The sequence below is a fragment of the Heterocephalus glaber genome, unplaced genomic scaffold (genome assembly GCF_053883595.1).
Source record: "Heterocephalus glaber isolate CG9 unplaced genomic scaffold, H.glaber_assembly_v1.0 deba00001523, whole genome shotgun sequence".
NCBI lineage: Eukaryota > Metazoa > Chordata > Mammalia > Rodentia > Bathyergidae > Heterocephalus > Heterocephalus glaber.
The window spans coordinates 5,583,672-5,602,906 of NW_028258327.1; the positions used below are offsets into that span (position 1 = coordinate 5,583,672).

General features: G+C 41.9%; 1 protein-coding gene across 6 annotated transcripts in view; it reads right to left on the bottom strand.

Annotated features, from left to right (window-relative positions):
* Positions 1-17,133, bottom strand: part of Grik2 (glutamate ionotropic receptor kainate type subunit 2) — a 643,650-nt gene extending 626,517 nt beyond the window's left edge. For 2 of the 6 annotated variants that reach the window (XM_087187929.1, XM_087187930.1), the window contains exons 1-2: positions 16,499-16,888; positions 11,522-11,928 (exon numbers count right to left, since the gene is read on the bottom strand). In XM_087187929.1, the coding sequence (XP_087044055.1) occupies positions 11,522-11,636 (115 nt within the window). In that variant the 5' untranslated portion in view covers positions 11,637-11,928; positions 16,499-16,888. Of the gene's footprint in view, positions 1-11,521; positions 11,929-16,498 lie in introns of all 6 variants that reach the window. The other 4 variants (XM_087187931.1, XM_087187932.1, XM_087187928.1 and 1 more) reach the window with 3 other exon arrangements.
* Between the last annotated feature and the right edge of the window lie 2,102 nt (positions 17,134-19,235).

A 19,235-nucleotide genomic window follows, 5' to 3' on the forward strand; every position in this document is an offset into this window, starting at 1 on the left:
TGAGGAATAATAAACCATCCAACCCCCAACCATTATCTATAAAACTTACTCATGGTTTTGCATAAGCTAGTCATGACCATCAATTGTCAGCTGAAAAAGATGATATACTTGCCTAGTATAGAGGACATGTAAATTGAAACATTAAAAACTCCTTAGGATTATCTAATTCAGTCATTTTAATTCATTCTCAAACTGTCTGGAAGTTTTGTTTTATTTTGTTTAGCTAGAGTTGCATAAGAGTTTCCAATAAATAAATGAATAAAAGAACTGTGTTCTAGCCTAAAACTATGAAGTTTTTATAAAATATTTAGCAATAAATTTAACCACATAAAAAGAGCCCTACACCAAAGATCACAAAACACTGATGAAAGAAATTGAAGAGAACACGAACAAATAGAAAGATATCTCATTTTCATGGAAAAGTGAAACATTTTAAACAAGAAAATCTCCATCTGAGGGGACCAGAAGTTTAAATTATTTAAAACCTTCTAGAGTAAAACAAAATTTGAGAACCACTGACCTAATCAACTTCTCTAGTCAGCACCTGAATTTATGCGACAGTATAGCTATCTAAAGTTGAACTTTGGGAGGAGGAATAACTTCATCTAGATTTAAAACATTGATTTATAGAACAGTAAGAGGAAGAGAAATGGATTTAAAAGAACAAGCTGAGGATACATGATTTACACATCAACTCTAATCTCCAGGAAGGTTCTTTAGGCCTCAACCAGGATCCTCAGAGAAGGATGACTGAGTAAGATACTACTCTGGCCTCCACCCACTCAACACTCTACATACTCTAATTTCAGTTCTGCCATGAATCCAGCTGTTTCCATGAAAAGAAACAGTAACAACAAAAATCCTAGACATAAGCTCAGAATAGGACAATGGCTTTCAACCAGCATTTAGACCATTTCCTCTAAAGTAAAACTCTTAATACTGGCTCCTCTCTGTCCCACATCTCTGCAAATTGCCTTATTATTTAAAACCTAAATATCTTCAAGAGGTAGGAAATTTTCTAATACACTTCATATTCTAAATACTTTAATTAAAAAAGTGATTTTCAAATATAAAACTGTATTATAAGTAGAACACGTTTTTCCCAAATGGTCCCTTGGATTCTCTGATGTGATGCCATTTGTTGTGGGAAAGTAAGAGTCCTCTAGCTTGGATCTTTAAAAGAAGAAAAACCAAAAGCAGTTCAGAGGAGTCAGGGATGAATGGTACAGTCAGTGGTCTAAAATCGTCTATTTTGTGTTAAAGAGTAAACTTTTTGGAGGAAGTAGCTAATATAACATGGAAAGGTTCCACTTATCTACCTCAAACAACTGTAGCATCTCTGATTATTTCTGAAATTTTCTTAAAGCAACACAAATGGCCCAAGTACAGTTACTTTCATGTAATTATATCTTTAGTCACAAACAAAAATTCATTATATACAGATAGATATATGTGAAATCGGGTACAGATTTTCAGAAAATGTTTTTACATAAACTATGCACTTGTGAAAAAGTGAAAAATCTTAAACCACAAGTCTTATCCTCATCACTTTGCTCATTATTTTTGCTTTTAGTTTTGGTTTGTTTCCTAATTATTTTCTGGACAGTTGAGAATACCAAATTCTTGATATTTAAAAAAGAAAAACACACCAATAAACCACTCTTCTAGAAAACTACGCAATCAAAAAAAAGTCTGTTCTATTAGTCAAGAAATCCTTTTCAACTTATTATAGCTTCAGGTGCATTCTAAAGAAGACGACTCAAGAATAATTTAGAAAAGCAGATTATCTCAACTGTTTATGCACAGTTTAAGAAACTGAACAAAAATTCATGAGTGATAATTAATATTATTATATTCAACACAGAGTAAACAACTACAATTTTAACTCCAAAAGAACTTTTTCTGCAAACAAACTTGGAGCTCTATACGTTTTTCTATTAATTCCAACATTATCCTTAAGACATTAAACAGGTGACAAATAATACTCATTCTTCAGAAAAGGAAGTCAAGGCCCAGTGAGATTAATTTTTCCTCATTTATGACCACTATGTGACAAAGTTAAGAGTAACATCTATGATTCAACTACATTTAGTGTCTAGGATACTGAGCTCATGCAAAATAAAAAAATACTACTAATAATGAGCCCATTCTACTAAAATTGTTCTTGGTTTAATTTTAAATTCTAATCAAGAGTTTTATGATATAGCATAAAATTACACATAAAGTTATATATATAATTATTAACTATATATCCAAATATATGGATAATGTTTCAGGTTATACAGCCCTTTTAGAACTAGGGAGCAGACAATGATTATTCACTGGAGACAGTTTACTATATCCCTCTGTATACCCTGTAAAACTGAAAGCAGATAGTACTTTTAAATTGTTCTCCAATGTATTTTTCTTGAAGTTAACTGACATTTTCCTTGTGTAATCATTTGGTCTGATTCTGTGCTAACACATTCCTTTCTTTCCTTTCAGAATTTTGTTTATGAAGTATCTGTGTGGTGGATGTGTCGACTTGACTGGACCATGGGGTTCCCAGACATTTGGTCAAACATTTTGAGTGTGTGTGAAGGTGCCTCTGGGTGAAATTAGCGTTTGAATCATAGACTGAAGAAAGCAGATTTCCCTCCCTAATGTAGTTCTGTTTCTGTGGAGACTGTGACTAATACACTCTAATTCCATACCAAGACCTTTTTTTTTTCTTTTTCCTTTTTTATGTTTTAATGGCAATCAAACCCAGGGCCTGCCACAAGCTAGGCAAGCACTGAACCAGTGAACCATGCCCAGCCCTTAAGAACTTCTTACAGGTTGTAATGATCAAGAAATAAAAATGGTCATTTGTTTTCATTTCAGGAATATATAGAGAGAAGATCACCCTTGTTCTTCATAAAGTGCTAGCAACAGACTACAAATTTGACTGCTTATTGCAAGTCAAGCCTATCCTTTCACTTTCAGTGAATTCCCAGGAGCTACGTACTGCAACTTAGATATTAAGGCTCTATAAAATTGAGGTCTTATTTATCTCCCTACAGAACTGATCCATTAACTGTCCTGAATCCCTCTTTCTTAATTAATGCCTGAATTCATTTTCTTGTGCTGAGTCTTCCACCAATGGTGTTTTCTCCTCTTCTTTCCTATCACAAAGTTTACTCAGGCCCCAGAGTCCCATTCTCTCTTATAAAGACATAAGAGACAATTCCTATGATAATCCTCAAAGAAGTCCTATATAGCAATGGGAGTATAGCTCAGTGATTGGGCACTTGTCTGCATGCACAAAACCCTAAATTTAATGCTCAGTACTGAATTTTTTAAAAACTACCATATATACTTTCTATATCATACAATTAATAATTATCTCTCATCTCTTTAATTGGAGCATAAATTCTTTGAGGTCAAAAATTGAGTCTTAGAATTTTATTGTTTTTAATGCCTGACACATAGTATGTACTCAAGTACTATTTGTTGAATGAATGGATATGGCAGAAGCTTTGGACATTGGGACAAGAAGGACCCAAACAGTTATAGGAGAGGTATGTGGAGAAAGCTACAGAAGAACAAGAGTAAAGTGGGATAACCTATGAGATAATACTCCGTGACAGTAAAGTTGAGGAAACAGACAAGTGTTTGAGGAAAGGTGGGAATAACAACATCTATGGCTCTTACTAAAACTGGTATGAAGCACAGGAAGTTAAAGGCTACCTTGAAAAACAGTGTAATTCAATAAAGCATAGGGAGCTAGGGGCTACCCTGAAAAGTAATGCAATTCAATGAAAAACATCACTAGATTGTCAGTCAAGGTACTTATGTTTTGGTCTCAAATCTGACACTAAACAGTTGTGACTAAGAAAAAGACACTTAACTGCCCTTGGAAATTCATCTCTCAATCTAGGATTTGACTTGATGATCTCTACAATATTCTTTGGTTCAGATAATCTAGAATTTTATAGTTTTTATTCATCTTGAGAATTCCCATTTCATTTCTTCTGGGGAAGAAGGGACTTGAATGCACTAAAAGCTATGCTACACTAAATGCAAAAGCTTCCATGAGTAAAAAGAAAGGCTGAAGTAAAAAGATAACATTACATGCACCAAATTATCTATGAATACAGTGAAACTTCAGATGCAGAAGATTTCTTTAAAATCTGTTTTACTTAGTTGATTGTTTTAGCCATGCAATATTCCCTGTGTGATGGGTCAAGAAATTAGAACGAACCTAAGATAAAAAACAGAAAAGAAAGCTAGGGGCAAACACCTTCCAAATACTTGTTTATTTTAATGATGGGAAATTAGCTGATTGGTTCAAAAGGTGAAAAGCACTAAAGATCCAATCAACTGGGAGGAAATATGACAATGTAAAAATATCATTGGTGTTTCTAAAAAAAATAATGACATAAATCAAAGATTTTGACTAATACAAGAAAAATGATCAATTCACATAGCCATTGAGATGGCTAAGGGTAAACCTAGAAAAGACTGTTATTTAGCTTCTCCCTCTCTCTTTGCCTCCCATTCACATCAGTGCTAATCACTGGGCCCTCCCTTAGGTACCCAGGATTCTCCTTTGTATCTGAGCATCTCTGTCACAGAATCAATTGATTTAATAAACTCATTCTAACTCTACAATCTTGGGACTATGTGCTCTCTCATCCAGAATATACTTGCCTGAAAGTAAGGCCATTGGAGACAGCAAATATTTAATCCCCCTCAAAATCTGAAAGATCCAACCTCGCTGGGTCCTTGATCTTCACACATGGTCATGCTGTCAAGTGACCTGGCTCTACATAATCCAAAAGAGAGTCTTCAGTTTTTAATTAAGAAAATAAGGTTATAAATTAATCTTCAGGCAGAAACCTAACCACCAAGTGATATATTTGAATATGGTTGTTTTGGAACAGGAGTCTCAAAGCTCAAATGCAAAACTAAAATGAAAAATAAAAAATTCCCACAGAAAGGTCTTGAGAGTCTTTAACCTCCCACTCATATTATCCTGTATTACTTTTATCAGATTAACTAATTGTCATTTTCAAAATACAAAAGCATAAAATATTTGGTTCTAAGGGTGTGAAGAAAGAGAAAGTATGGTTTGCCCATTTATGGATCAAGGACAATTGAGAAAACCTGTGAGCCTTAGTGAACCTGATGTAAAGTGAAAACAGGAGACCTTCAGGCCACATCCTACTTGCTAAATGCAAGCTAGTTTGTGTACAATTAAAATTTAGGAGAATTTCACATGAAAATTTGAGTTTCAAGTTTGTCTGCAAATTTCATAGGAAGTCACAACTCCAAATAAGCAATTCCCAGTGACAAGACATAGGATGAATCATCTCACAAGCAACTGAGGCTTGACATTTACCTCCAAACTGAACATACCTGAGTGTTTGCAACTTAAATCAAGGAATTGCTCTTTTTTTTCAGGGGGTAAAGGAACTTGAATACACTATTATAACATGATTGCAAAAGTTTCTGCAAGAAATAAAAAGTCAGGGTTACAAAGAGAACATAAAATAGATTGATACTTACAATTGCATTGAAAATGCAGAAAGAGAACATTCCTTTCCTCTGCAGTTTCTCTACTAAAACAATTTTTTATAAGAAATATTCTAATATCAAAACCTCAGAAGAAAAGTCAGATTTCATGGGTTTTTTCACTTCCGGAAAAAAAAAGGATCCATTATCAACACTTTCCCTACACACTGTATATATTCAAAGAATTTAAAATATCTTTTGCTTTTGAAATGAGACCTACAGTTCCACTTATTAAGTCAGCTTTTAAAATTATTTCCTTATTGAAACTTGGTCCTAAACCCAGGTTCACAGTACACGATGAAGGTCTGAAGAAGGCTTATTTAACCTACATTAAATCTTGATAATGCATTAATGAGTCTTTTAAGGAGATAATTTTAATTCCCCCATCTTCAACCATAAAGACTATATAGTACTAATCTGCCTTGCCCTTTCAATTAAACTTGTTAAGGGCGTTCTATTTAGTCAGCACCCTGAATGGTCCATTAAAATTCTTGTTCGGTAAGAGTTGTGTTCAGTGCTCTGTTGTTTTAAATTCCATTAAATCCAAATGGTCTTTATCGCCCCATGACCACTGTGACTTCAATCAGCCAATTTAATTACCTTACAAAATTGTCAGCAAAAGCAGCAAAGAAAAACAGGAAGCCCTATGACGTTATCAGATTGAAATCTTCCTCTTTGATGTTTAATCTAAAGGCTAGTCAATAATGATGAGGTGTACCTACTTCTTTCCCTTTCAGGGGTTTTTGACCTTCCCTTTCAAGCAGAGTTAGGGTTTACGATTCACTTGGAGCACTTCTAATACTTTGATAAGTGGACTACAAATTGAAAGGTTTTAGAAGATAAAGCCTCACCACCCAAGTGAAAAGCAATGAGGACTTACATTTCAACATATCATACCATGTTATTGAGGAGATCTTTTCCATACCCTAATACCAAGCATGAAGTAGATTAAGGATTTAACTATATTACACTTGAAAGAATGTGAGCTACTGTTGACTTCGATGGGTAAAAACAGGCTAGGGCAATTTCCAGGAAGGAAATGTTATTGAGGCTACAATAAGGCAGTAAAATCCTTAAAAAGCAAAAGGAAAAAAGGGAGTAATTTCTCTCATATGAATGTTAATTCCTACCACAAAAGACCACGCCATTTTATGAGAAAGTATAACTAAATGACATAAAATATTGTCATCATATCATAGACAACACTTTCTAGTAAGTAGACTTTAAAAAGGCTCTGATAATCAATGTTGTATCCTCCTTTGATCTATGGTATTTTCCTCCTTTGTGTGAAAGCAATTCACATTAACTTTCCTGTGCTGAGTGAATGTTGAAACAGTGTCATTTGAGAATTCAGGGAATGAACACACCATAACGATCACTTGCATTAAATAAAAAAGCAAAATTTGTGGGAAGAAATGTCCACTGACTTATATCCCCTTACACATAGCCAGAAAATATGTTGAGTTTCATGTGCCTGGGTGGAAAAGTGCAAGGACAGAAAGATCATTTTTCAAAGTCATTTTCTGAAATGATTGTGCCTCCGTTGATGTTGATGGATCACATGAAGTTATTCTTTGAAGCTTTAAGAATAAGCAAGAACTTATGAGAAAAACTGATTTTTTAAAAAGGGTGTCTGTTGTGTTGGTGATTCTTGAAAAGATTTTTCACTCGCTTTCCTCTCAGCCGAGCAGGTGTTCTTCTGGTTTTATCTATGGCTGATAGTAGCCTTTATCATTCTCCCATCCCCGCCTCCCAAGAGTAGGTTTTCATGCTTCCAGATATAAGGCCACTCCTCCCGCCCGCCCACCTCACCTCCCAAAGGAAGAAAAATCTCTTTGAAAGACCTTCTCTAAGAGTGCCAGCTTCCAAGCTCAGTCAATTCACTCCTTTTTCCATGGTGCAGTACATCTGTTACCAATGATTCTATCTGAACCACATGGGATGCTTAGGGTAATAGAGAGTTTCCATTAAGAACCCTCTCCCTTCCTCTCACCGTGGGTTTTATTTTGTGGGCCACTCCTGAGCCAGCTGGCTGCCTTCACCTTCCAGGTGTGCTCTGGGAGACGAGAGCACGCTGTGCAAGGACGGACCAGCAGTGTGGAGTACCAAAGACACCGAGTGCTTCTAGGAGGGAAGACCTCAAGGCTTTTAAGAAAGCCGCTCTCCCGGTTTGCTTAAGAGAAGAGTTAGGGCTAAACATCAGAAGGTAAGAAGTGGCCTATTCTCAGCTCAGGTCCTAGGAAAGGAAAACACTATCTTGCAGAAGCTGTCTAGGAGTTTGAAAGAAAGTTTTGAGTGGATGTCTTTGCTCCAAGCATCCTAAATTCCAAATCAGGTAAAGACTGAATAATCACCGAACCTAGAAAATCTGAAACAGTAGTAGCTTAGAGACTGTCTCCTAAAAGAAGATGCTTAAACCTGCCAAAGCCCCAGACTGAGAGCTGGAAGCCTGGCGGACATCTAAGTTTACTGGAGCTTCTTGTACTGGGGGGCTGGACAGATTTAGAAGCAGCAAGAGAAAGACGCGCTAAAGAAACAAAACGAGCAACATTCCAGTCCTGTGGCCTCAGCTCTTCTGGAAGGGCGGAATTCAGGGCCACGCCCCCGCGGACGGAAGGATCTGGCCTTCGCCCTGTCCAGCAGCTACTAGGACAGCGACGCGGCTGCAGAGAAAGAGGTGCCTCGTTGCCACTGTGGAGGGACCACCGCTCTGCCAGCGCCTCGGCCTCCCCGAGGCCTGCCCGGGGCGTCACGAGCTCTGCAGCAGAAACGTTGGCCCGGAAACCTCTAACTGGACCTGGGGCAGGACTTTCTAAAATGCACCTTGTGTCATCAAAAGTATGTTCCAAAAATATGTCCGCTGGGTGGGCGCCCCCATGATGGCAAGTTGTGCCAACTAGGGATGGAAGGAGGGGACATGCCTGCGACCCAAGGCGAGGCGCCCACACCCGCGCCTACCAGAAGTGACCCTTAGCGCTGTCCCCACTGCGAGCCGGGTCAGCGGCCGGGAAATGTGTGCCGAGTGGCTGAAAGAGCTGCCCCGAGTGCGGCCCGCCGGAGTCAGGCTTGGGGCGGGGCGGGGGCACTGGGTGCAGCAGCAAAGTTTTCCTGGGCACTGGAGAGGAGCCGCCGTGGCGAAGTCTGCGACCTCCTTCGCGAGGGCGCCTTTACGTGTGTGTGTGTGTGTGTGTGTGTGAGAGAGGAGGAGGGGGGAGGAGGAGGAGGAGGAGGAGGAGGAGGAGGAGGAGGAGGAGGAGGAGGAGGAGGAGGAGGAGGAGGAGGAAGGGAACATGGACTGAGAAAGGGTTAGTGGTGGCGCAGGCTGAAGATGGGCAGGGAAGGAAGGGAAGGCATCTGGCAAAGGTCTACACCCAGAGCGGGGACTATTCCACGCCTGGCGCGCGGCGGTCAGTTGGAGGAAGCAGAGTGGAGTCCGTTCTAAGAGGAGCGGGGGAGGATGGCACAAAGCTCTCGAGGAGGATTCCACCATCCGCAGGGGGAGGGGTCGGTGCCGGGGCTCGCGGTTGCCATGGCGCCGCGGCTGAAGCTCCCAGCTCTTGGCCCCGCTGAAGGTGGAGGATGGAGGGGCGGGCGTTCTGTGCTGCCTTCCCTGGAGAGGCAGCCAGACACTGTTCAGGGGCAGCTGCTCCACTAGGAATTCCAACTCCTTCCCTACCAAGTCACAGGGCCAGGGATGAAACGCTGGTTCGACTTTAGAGCCAAAGTTGAAAACAGTCTTTCTCAAGAGTGGTATATATGCGCTTAACCAAACATCCAGTCCACCCAGAATATGCTCACCCCAGAAGAAAGCGAAAAGCCTACTATTGCATCAAAATGGTCCCAAGAGGAAAATGTTGCAATGATTCCAAAGTACACAGTTCTTCCCCAGAACTCAGGTCAGATATAAGAGGAAATGGATCTCCACGTGGAAGTTGTTTGAAGTTAATGTAAAAATAACAGGTTATCTAGAAAGTAGGTTGTTGGTTTAAGGACCGAGGGACTAATGTGGAGGTCTTTGCATGGAATCATGTTTAAGGACGTTCTTAGTAAGAATTGGTCTAGGAAAATGTATTTTTGTGTGTGTCAGCTCTTTTGGAAAACTGCTACACACGGTGCTACAGTCGCCAAGATTTTTAATATGAAGATATGAAATGATCAGCGAATGTAACAATCTAATGATTCAGCAAATATTGTTCTTCAAGACCAGAGCAGCAATAATTAAATCTTCAGAGTATTGGTGGCAGTTTTCCTGCTCCAAGTCGTCTTTTTTTTCCACCCAGTCCACAAATGTACTAATGCACACTCATTCGAAAACACATATTAGAAACCATCTCGGGATTCCATTCAATACTGAAAAGAGTGGACAAAACCACCATACTGTAACACTTAGCGTGCTTGAAGCAAAACTGTTGAAAACACACGTGCATGCACACACGCACGTGTGCACACACACAGTTTCCAGTAATATAGAGGGACCTGTTTACTCCTGTCCAAAAAAGTGAGCATTCCTGTGGATTCTTGTTGCTATGAGCAACATGTTTAAGTACCATATAAAGGCATGAAGGAAGCAGGAAAACTACTACAGTAGGACTCCAGCTATAATCCATTGTCTCTGGTTGTGTGTGTGTGTGTGTGTGTGTGTGTGTGTGTGGCGTAGGGGTGGAGTTCTCTTTTGAAATATATGTAAAAGAATCACTACCTTATTTCCAAAAAGCCTGAGAAAGTGAATTTTAGCATTACAGAAAAAACACACATGAGGAAATAGAAGATGCTATAGGTGTCATAGAAGATGAGCAAATTACTCTTTGCTTTAAATTGGACTGAATAACTTAATGCATCTGCTTTTATCTCTAAGACATATTCTCAGGGTTATTTGGCTTTCTGCACTCTTTCCTCTAAATGCACTGGAACTGAGAAAAGACTGGCCTACTGTAGGAGTATTTACCCAGTTGTCCTCTCTTGTTGCTACCTAACTTTTCAAGACTAGTTCTGCTGCTCCTAAAACTCTATGGGCCCCAGGGAGTGGGCTAAACATGTCCTTTGCTACATCTTCTCAGGGCATGTCTCCTGACCAGGGATTCCACTGGAGCCCCATGTTTAGATTTTCCTTCAAGCTTCAATGCAACCTTGATTCTTAATAAAGCAGTAAATGCTCCTGAAATGCAACTATCTCCGTTCTTTTACCATGCCAGACTGAAATAAAGATGCAGACTTAGACCCCCCATATACAGTCCCCCACCACCACAGTTACTACTTAGCCCAGGACTTTCAAAGAAAAAGCTATGAAAGAGGAATTCAGCAGGTTAAAAACAAACAAACAAACAAACAAGAAGCCTGCCTGATTATGACACCATTTCGCTCCCACTGGGCATCCTCCTCCCCCTTATTAAGTAAATTCTTGAATTTTACAACAACTTTTTTAAAAACTCTGTATCCCTGTAAGGGTACCAGAAAACGAAGAAGCTATTGCGTTAACTGAAAAGATTCTGATAAAAGAAATCAATAGGGCTAAAGCCTTTCGTTTGCACTTGAGGACTTGCCTCGGTCGGGCGGAAGCGGACAGGCGCAACTCGCCAGAGTTTATCCGATATTAACTCATCAGCTGCGCTAGCTGAGAGGCTTGCAGCCCAGCTCTCACTTTCGCTCGGTGGCCGGCTCAAGCTTGCCAAGCCCGGAAGGCTGCGGAGTCCCAGGGTCACCACAGTCTGGGCGACTGGCTACTGTGGAGAGGTATAGGAGGGGCCAGGGGTACACACTCACTCACACTCCCTTCACCCGCCCGCGGCTACACATTTAAAAACAATAAAGAAAGATAAAGAAGAAAATAAATGCAAGCACAGGGAGTTCTTTAAAACCAGGAAGGCAGCAGAGCAGAGAGCAGCTCGGGAGGAACCGAGCCCACCGCGAGGCAGAGCGAAGCCGCCTGTTTACATCCGGCTGCGTTGGAGCCGGATACCAGGCAATGGGGAGGTTTGGGGAATCTTACCAAATCTTAACACATGTGTGGTTCCTTGCGAATATCCAATCCACAGTAAACAGAACAAGAGTCTAATAGAGCGCCTGAAGACTAGATTACTTAGAATCGGGGAAATAATCTTCATGGTGTTTCCGTGCCTACACGCGCGGCACCCACTTCCCCGATCTAGCGTTAGGCTCCCGGTTTGGGCAGGAATGAGAATGCGTCGAGTGGTGGCCGCAGACACGATCACGGCATGGTCACGGAAAGAGGAAGGAGTCTCCGCTTCCCAAACCCATTAGCAATCGCTGCATGTTCTTCACTCACTGCGCCAAGGAGCAACCTTCCACTGCAAGGGATGGTGGGACATCCATGTTAGTCGGGGAGCATCCGGGAGAAATCCAGCTCGCACACCCACAACCTCCGGCAGCTCGAGCCTGAGGAGGCAAAAGAGGAGGGAAATCAATAGGAAACCCAGCTTCGAAAACGGATGAGGTGAGAGAGAGCGACCGTCCCAGCACAAAAGGCGCTTTGCTTGCAAAGGTTTTGCCAGGCCCTATTCTACTGCACTGCTGCACGGCTTCTGACGTGAAGCCAAGATTAAGTGAGAAAAATTGAGATAGCTAGCTGCTCGTCTCTGAAGGCTCACTACCAGCGAGCTTCCCAATATCTATTACGCAACCGATCTCCTGGTCCCCTCTGAGTTGTAAAACAGAAGTCAGATTTATTTACGTGATAAAAACTGTCTTGATTCTCAAGACTCTGCTGAGAGTGACTGGTGTATACAAGCAGACTTCTTACAATCAACTGATGAATTTTAATAAATGACTGGTTAAGGCAAAGTCACTTTGCCTAGGGATTGTAAAAAAGGAAATGCTCTAAGACAGAGGAATTTACTGTAAATCTAACTTGTGGCTAGCCTGAAAGAAATTCTTACTTATGCCTTTTTATTGTATTTTGACTAGGAATAAATACAGAGTGGAAATACAGTTGGAGAGGTGACTGTAATCTTTAAAACCTTAAGAATGCCTTGATTACTACCCAGGAGTAATCAGAAATTTCTTCAAGTGGACTTTTAGGGAGAATTTTGAATTAAGTGAGGGACTCATATTTTCCTACCCATTTTAGCTCATCTATAATAATTGCACCTATACCAAACCCAGTATTTGAATTGGTGCATCAAACACCAAGGGCTTTTTATGTTCATATTTCTTTGTTTTTTGGAAAGAAAATCTTTAAAAGAATATGGGATTGTAGCTTCAGCAACATGAGTATCACACCTTTGTCTGCAAAAATATTATCATTTTGCCAGTGTTCTGGTGAGAATATTTAGAATCCACTCTCTGAGCTTTCCTAAGTAGCAATTTATTCTGGGGAAAATGCAGAAACAGATGTTTATTTTAACATTAAAATTGAAATTATTTTTATGGCTGAAATAGGTAATACACTGTCTATAGATTAAAAATAGTCAATGTTAATATTTCACATTAGTAAGTAAAACTAAAATGAATAGCAATAAATATAGAACTGTTAATATTTTTTAAACTGACTAAGCAGTACAAATGGCAAACTGTTGGACTTGTATTTTACAATTAGTCTTTTTTCATTGCCAACTAACAAAGGATTAAAACATGAAAATTTATAAGCTGTCCTTTTTAAAGACAATCTAATTTTAAAATAAGACATGATAGGAATATTATTTAGCTCTTGTTATATTTCTTCCAAATAGTGAGTAAATACTTTAATGTAGTCTTTCCATTATAGTGATTTTTAATCTATATTTTCTTAAGATATTATGAAATGCTGATTTGAAGAAAATCTACATTTACAAAGGCACTAAGTGGCATTGATTTTTTTAAAGATGGAGGCACAACTGCAATGTCAAAAATAAGTTATCATGAATGGCTAGTTCTGCAGTCTAGTAGGCAATTCAATCAAATTCGACTATTTGAGCAGTTTCAAAGGAACACCTACTGTTAAAACCAAGGGTATCTAGCGACTCCTTCAGTCCATGTTTAAAATATCTCTCATAAAACATTTACAGCCCAACATGTTCTGTCTTGTATTTGCTGTCTTATTTATTCCATTCTACTTGTTCTTTTTATTTTGATCCTACCAGAGATAATAATGACTGCCAGGGAAAAATAAATATTATTAGTCTTTCAATCTCCCAATATAATTGATATCTACTACCTGGAAATAGTATGTTCTATTGTGGCTAATCAAAAGACTACAAATTTTTCAGTGTAGCTGGCTTTTAGTGAAACCTGAGAAAACAAAAATGTACTGTAACTCTTTGTTCATGTATTCTGTTAACATAATGGTATTTGTCATAAGGATTAGAATGTATCTACATAAAACTAGCATTTTAAACTTGTAGTTTGTGTGGGGTTATTTGTTGGACATCTAGTTAGAAAAGCAAAAGATCAATCTTCCAGATTTACAAAGTTCATACAAAATAAACAGTAAAAATGTCTAGTATAAATTTTTCTTACTACTAATTGGTCCCCAAAGAACAAAATTTGCACATATGCTACATTAGGTTCATTTACATCCATTAACTAAGTTGAAAACCTTTAACACAAGAGACATCAACTTCACCTGTCTTAATGGACTTCATCAAAACTAGGGAAGACCTTCTTCAGGACCGCGGACAGCGCTCCCAGCCTGGATTTATTTGGCAGTTGTTACTGAAACTAGTACAATGAATGGCTAGTATGCCATTTGAAGTGACAGTGTACATATTTCTACCACACAGAGTCAAGTAATTTGAATTATTGCAGAATACATAGTAAGAGGACAATTTGTCAACTGTGTTGTATACATTTTTCAGTATGAATAACTGGGATTGCTTGACACACATAGGATGTGCTGTCATCCCTTTCCAGGACATACTACAGCAAAAGCCACTGTGAGATATCTCATGAGCACTAAACTACTTGATTCTCAGTACAAAAAACTGCCCATATAACTACAGAGAATTTAGGGTTCTAAAACTGCTATTGGGATCCAGTGGCTAAAGACATTTCTGAAATGTACAAATAGTTATCATGTTCAATTCTCCACCTCCAGATTTCCATCTGTTATTAGGGTAATCAGATTAATGCTTATTCTTTCTAATTAAACTTCAATCATTCCCCAGAACAGCAACAATAAAACCTACTAAATTCACCTCCCCAATACAACAAAATGATTTGGTGGTGTAGGAGATGCCTCATTGTATGGCAATTTTGAATGATTGTAAGTTTTTGTCCAATACCAGCATGATAAGCATAGTACTGTGGTTATAAGGATGAATAAGATCATTATGCAATATTGCACTAACCAAATTTAACACTTTTAAAAATTGTATCAGTTCCATAGTTTGCTCCTTTCATAAAGGGGAAAAAACACTGCAAACAGATGTCAGGTGACCATTTATACTGAGTAATACTGAAATTTATATACTTTATTCTATGATCTCCATTTGCTTCATTACCAGTTTAACCACATGAGAACCTTTATTTCTAGGAGTCAAGGCTCTGAAGGTTTCAAGGTCAAAGCAGAAATGAAAAACTGGGAACAAACACATGTGCACACACAGTGAGGAGTTGTGCTAAAAGTAAAACTTGACAAAAATACTATAGACGGCTGAGAGGAAATAAAAAGTCTATGATAAATACTAAAAGAAGAAAATACAAGTCATGTTCATTCAAAGCATATTCCAAACAACAACAACAAAAAGCTATTAACTTCATCTTTCACTGTATTTTTATATTTGCTGACAGTAATGACCTCTTATTCTTGGGCACTATTACTTGAGAAGCAATTTTAGTTTCCTATTCTCCTGGTGAAAATGAATCTTATTCTAGTTAGCTGCCACCTGCTGGGGCATGAACAAATGTGTAATAATCCTTATAGCACAACATTTAAAAAGACAATGCCTATAGCTTTTGCTGGAAACAGCAAATATATATCCCAGATCAATCTGAATTTCCAAAGTGCTTCAAAGGTTCTTCCACACCAGAACTATATTTATATTTTTTCACATGGAATTCTTACTAAAGATTACACTCATTAATGAAGTTTTGCTGCTATGTGACATTTGAGAAACCTCATCTTAGAGTAACACTCAACCTGTTCTTTAATGCAAGTGGCCTATTGTATATAACAGGTGAGCTAAAACAAACAAACTGCTCACCCATGTCATTAAAGAGGCCAGAAAATAAAATCAGGGCTGAGATCTGTTGAAACTACACTGTTGCATACTTGAAATCCAGTCTTCTAACTATGAATGCTATGGCATCCCTTGTGGTTCTGAATACAACCACTCTGCTGCACTGATGATTAATGACACTTAGAATTTTAATTAATTTTAGATGCTGAAAAGAAATGTATCTTAATTAAGAAATTGAACTAGAATAGATTTATGTGTCCTGGAACATTAAAAAAAAACCTCAGCTTGTGCAACCTTCAATAGAAGAAAACAAACAGGTAGAATTGTAGGCATCTCCAATTTCTCTATCACCTTCCTCCTGTGTGTTTTTTTGTTTGTTTAACTCATATATGTCTAAGACCACAGAAAGGAAGTTGCTAAGATGCCTTGCTTGTTACGGAAATGTGTTCTGCAAAAAGTTATAATGTAATGAACTAAGATCCAGCAACTAAACTACAGATTAAGTTTCAAATGAACCAATCTTCTCTTGTGAAATTAAAATAATCATTAATCTATAAGGTAATTCTTGATTGTGGAATATTTACAGTATGAAGACGAAGACATGATAGAAGATAATCTGTGTAATACCCAAAGGACCATAATAGTACGTTTTCTAATACATACTCCCTATTCTCTACATTGGAAAACATTATCTAAGAAGCCTCAGACCAGACGTGTTTGTTGGGAGGGGTGGGTGAGAGGGAGAGAGAGAAAGAGACTCCTCTCTTTTAGGATAAAAATATTAGAAGACGCAGCTCATTAAAAGTTCTTGACGTTTGTGTTCCACCCCAGAGACAGGACCCACTCCTTACCCTAATCGGACGCCTTCGGAGTTTTTCCAGGAGCGCTCAATACTGGCCTCAGTTGAAATACTGTCTGTGCATCTTCAGCACAGAGCTGAGGGCAGGGTTAAAGGAAGGATGGAGGGACGGAAGGGGGAGAGGGGAGCTGGAGACTTCCGTCAGACCCGCAGGCAGACTCGCGGCTTCTTGCCATCTGTCTCACTCTTCGCCTCTCCCGAGTCCCCGCAGCTGAGGCCACTTCCGGACACGTCCACTTATTAAATTATTTTGCGGGAAGAGCACGAGCTCCTGCAGCCCGAGGAGCAGCTCGCACCCTCGCCGGAGCGGCTGAGGCGAGGGTACCAGGCCGGCGCGAGCAGGTTCAGCAGGTGCCTGGGCGCCGAACCGGGCTCCGCGCCGCCCGCTCTCTCCCTCCTCTCCTGAGGAACCGCTTCGCCCCCACCCGCGCTCCTCCCGTCCTCGTGGGCACAGACACCTCGGGCCGAGCACAGCCCCCGCCGGGCAGTCCTTACCTGGGGCCGGGAGCGCTGGGCAGGAGGGGGTGGGGGTCCTCCGGGAGGAGCCGGGGCGGGACTGCGCGGCGCCCAGACCCAGCGTGTCTGCGGGCGCGGAGCGAGCGCGAGTGACGGCGGCGGCGGGGACGGTGACCGCGAGCGCGGCGGCGGCGGCGGCGGCGGGAGCGGAGACGGACACGCCTCCCGCCTGGGCTTCCTCGACTCCCGCTTTAAAGGAGCCGCGCTCCTTTCTCGCGGCGGGTGCACGCCCCTGGCCTAGGGGCTGCCCAGGTGCAGTGCCCGCCCCTGCGCTGCGAGAACTAGAGCGAGAGCCTTTTGGGCGCTGCCAGATCAGGGTGTCCTGGGCCCTGCGCCCTAGACTTCACCCTCTGCTCGAACACCCGCCTCCTGGGAAGGCGAGGGTGGGTGGGGGACTGGGACCGAGACGCTTGGTCAGACAGCGAGGGATGCAAAAAGCCCGAGGAATTTGCCTCCACGGAGTGGTGACTACGCGCAGCCCCAGTAGCCCCGCCACGTTCGGGTCTGGGTGGTGGCTTTTATACCTCTCCGAAACCATAGCAACGAAACTTCTCTGCTGCCAGGATTTGGAGAGCAGCTGGTAGTCTCCAAAGTGGCCCTCTTCAACTACTGCATTTTCCTTTGACGTTTGCGGGAAATATCTTGATCTTTGCTTCCATCCACCACCACTACCACCACCACCACCCCGCTTCCCCCGATCACAACACCAGAAACGTGCCCTGTTTCTAGTGCTCCCACGGGCACCGGAGTCAAAGCACCTCTCTCCCTGCCTCCCTTACTCAGGAGCACAAATCCATGGAAATAAGCTCTTCCCGGGTGCCAGAAGATTGGCGGGCCATCTTTGCACATATGTGGGGTCTCAATACCAGACCCCCCTCTCTCCCCTCTAGGGCATGGCTGCACAGCCCAAGCACATTGCAGGGGGAAAGAAGTTGAGGTTGAGATCCGGTAGGCTCCAAACCCGAGGACGCAGACTCAAAGGATGGGAAAGGAGCCTCCGGAGCGATTTGAGTCGGTGGCCCGCAGTTCATCCGAGTTCTCCGAGGGACTTTTTAAAGCCCAGATGTGAGGAGGGGGTGCTGGGGTGCCAGGGTCCTCTGGCAACTAGGCTCCCAGGGAGGGACCCCAGAAGAGGGCACAGCAGCTTCCCTCCAGCTTCTCCGTGGAAGCGATTAGCTTCTGCAAACAATCCGGGATTCCCGCTCCTCTGGGTCAGAAAAGTCAACATCTATTCAATGTTGCCGCTATTTTCTCCTCAGTCCTCCAACATTAACTAGAGCAGAGACTTAACAGTTTCCTCCAGAGTACATTGGAGAGCTGTGATTAGCGAGGAGGCTTAAGTGAGGCTGAGGGCAGGCCCTGCTGGCTGGACTCGGGAGGCAAGTTTCAAACCTGTGGTACAGGGAGGGAGCCGGGTGGGATTCCGAGGCACTGTGGGGCCCCGTACCTTAGCACCCAGGCTGCACTTCAGTCTCCACCGCCAAAGGAAGGCCCAGAAGCAGAAAGGCTCTGAACCCCTGGGGAGCAGGGGGACGGAGAGGAGCGGGTGTCCTTCGCTACCTCCTCGCCCCTCCAGGGGCCCCCTCCCCTGTGCCTCCTCCCCTCTTAGTGTTGAGCCTTCCCGGGACTCTGGCACGGCAGTGTTCCCTTCACAGTCTGGGGTAGTGTCTGACTCAGCGCAGCTCTGAATCATACAGAAACTCAGTCCTACCGAAAGCACCGGTCTCTACGAATCACCACCGCGCAGTGCTCTAGGCGCCGGCCGCAAGCCTACTGCGCCGGCTTGGACCAGGAAGACCCAGGGCTTAGGTTAAGGAGAAATGAGTTAGAGGCGATGGAGTGTCCGTTAGTCTTTTAAAGATCCCGGGGGTGGCTGGGAGGTTCCCGTAATTAAGTCAACAGCAGCCTTGTTGTACCGAGTAAATAAATAGTCAATGACTCCTTTGTGAATCCTGGAGCGGGCAGCACAGACGCGTGACTGGCTCCAGGCGCCTGGGATCCAGCTGCTGTGACCTGCAGCCTAATGGGCCCTCCAAGCTCAGCCCAGTTGAGGCCAGGCTCAGAAAAAAATGCCCTATTCAGTCCCATTCCCCCAAGGGAGTAATGAAGACAACTTGTCTAGAGCCAAAGACCCTTTCTTTGCCACCCTGACTCTCCCTGGCCCCCTCCCCTTGGGAAAGGAGGAGGAGAGAAACATCTGACACAGTAGATTC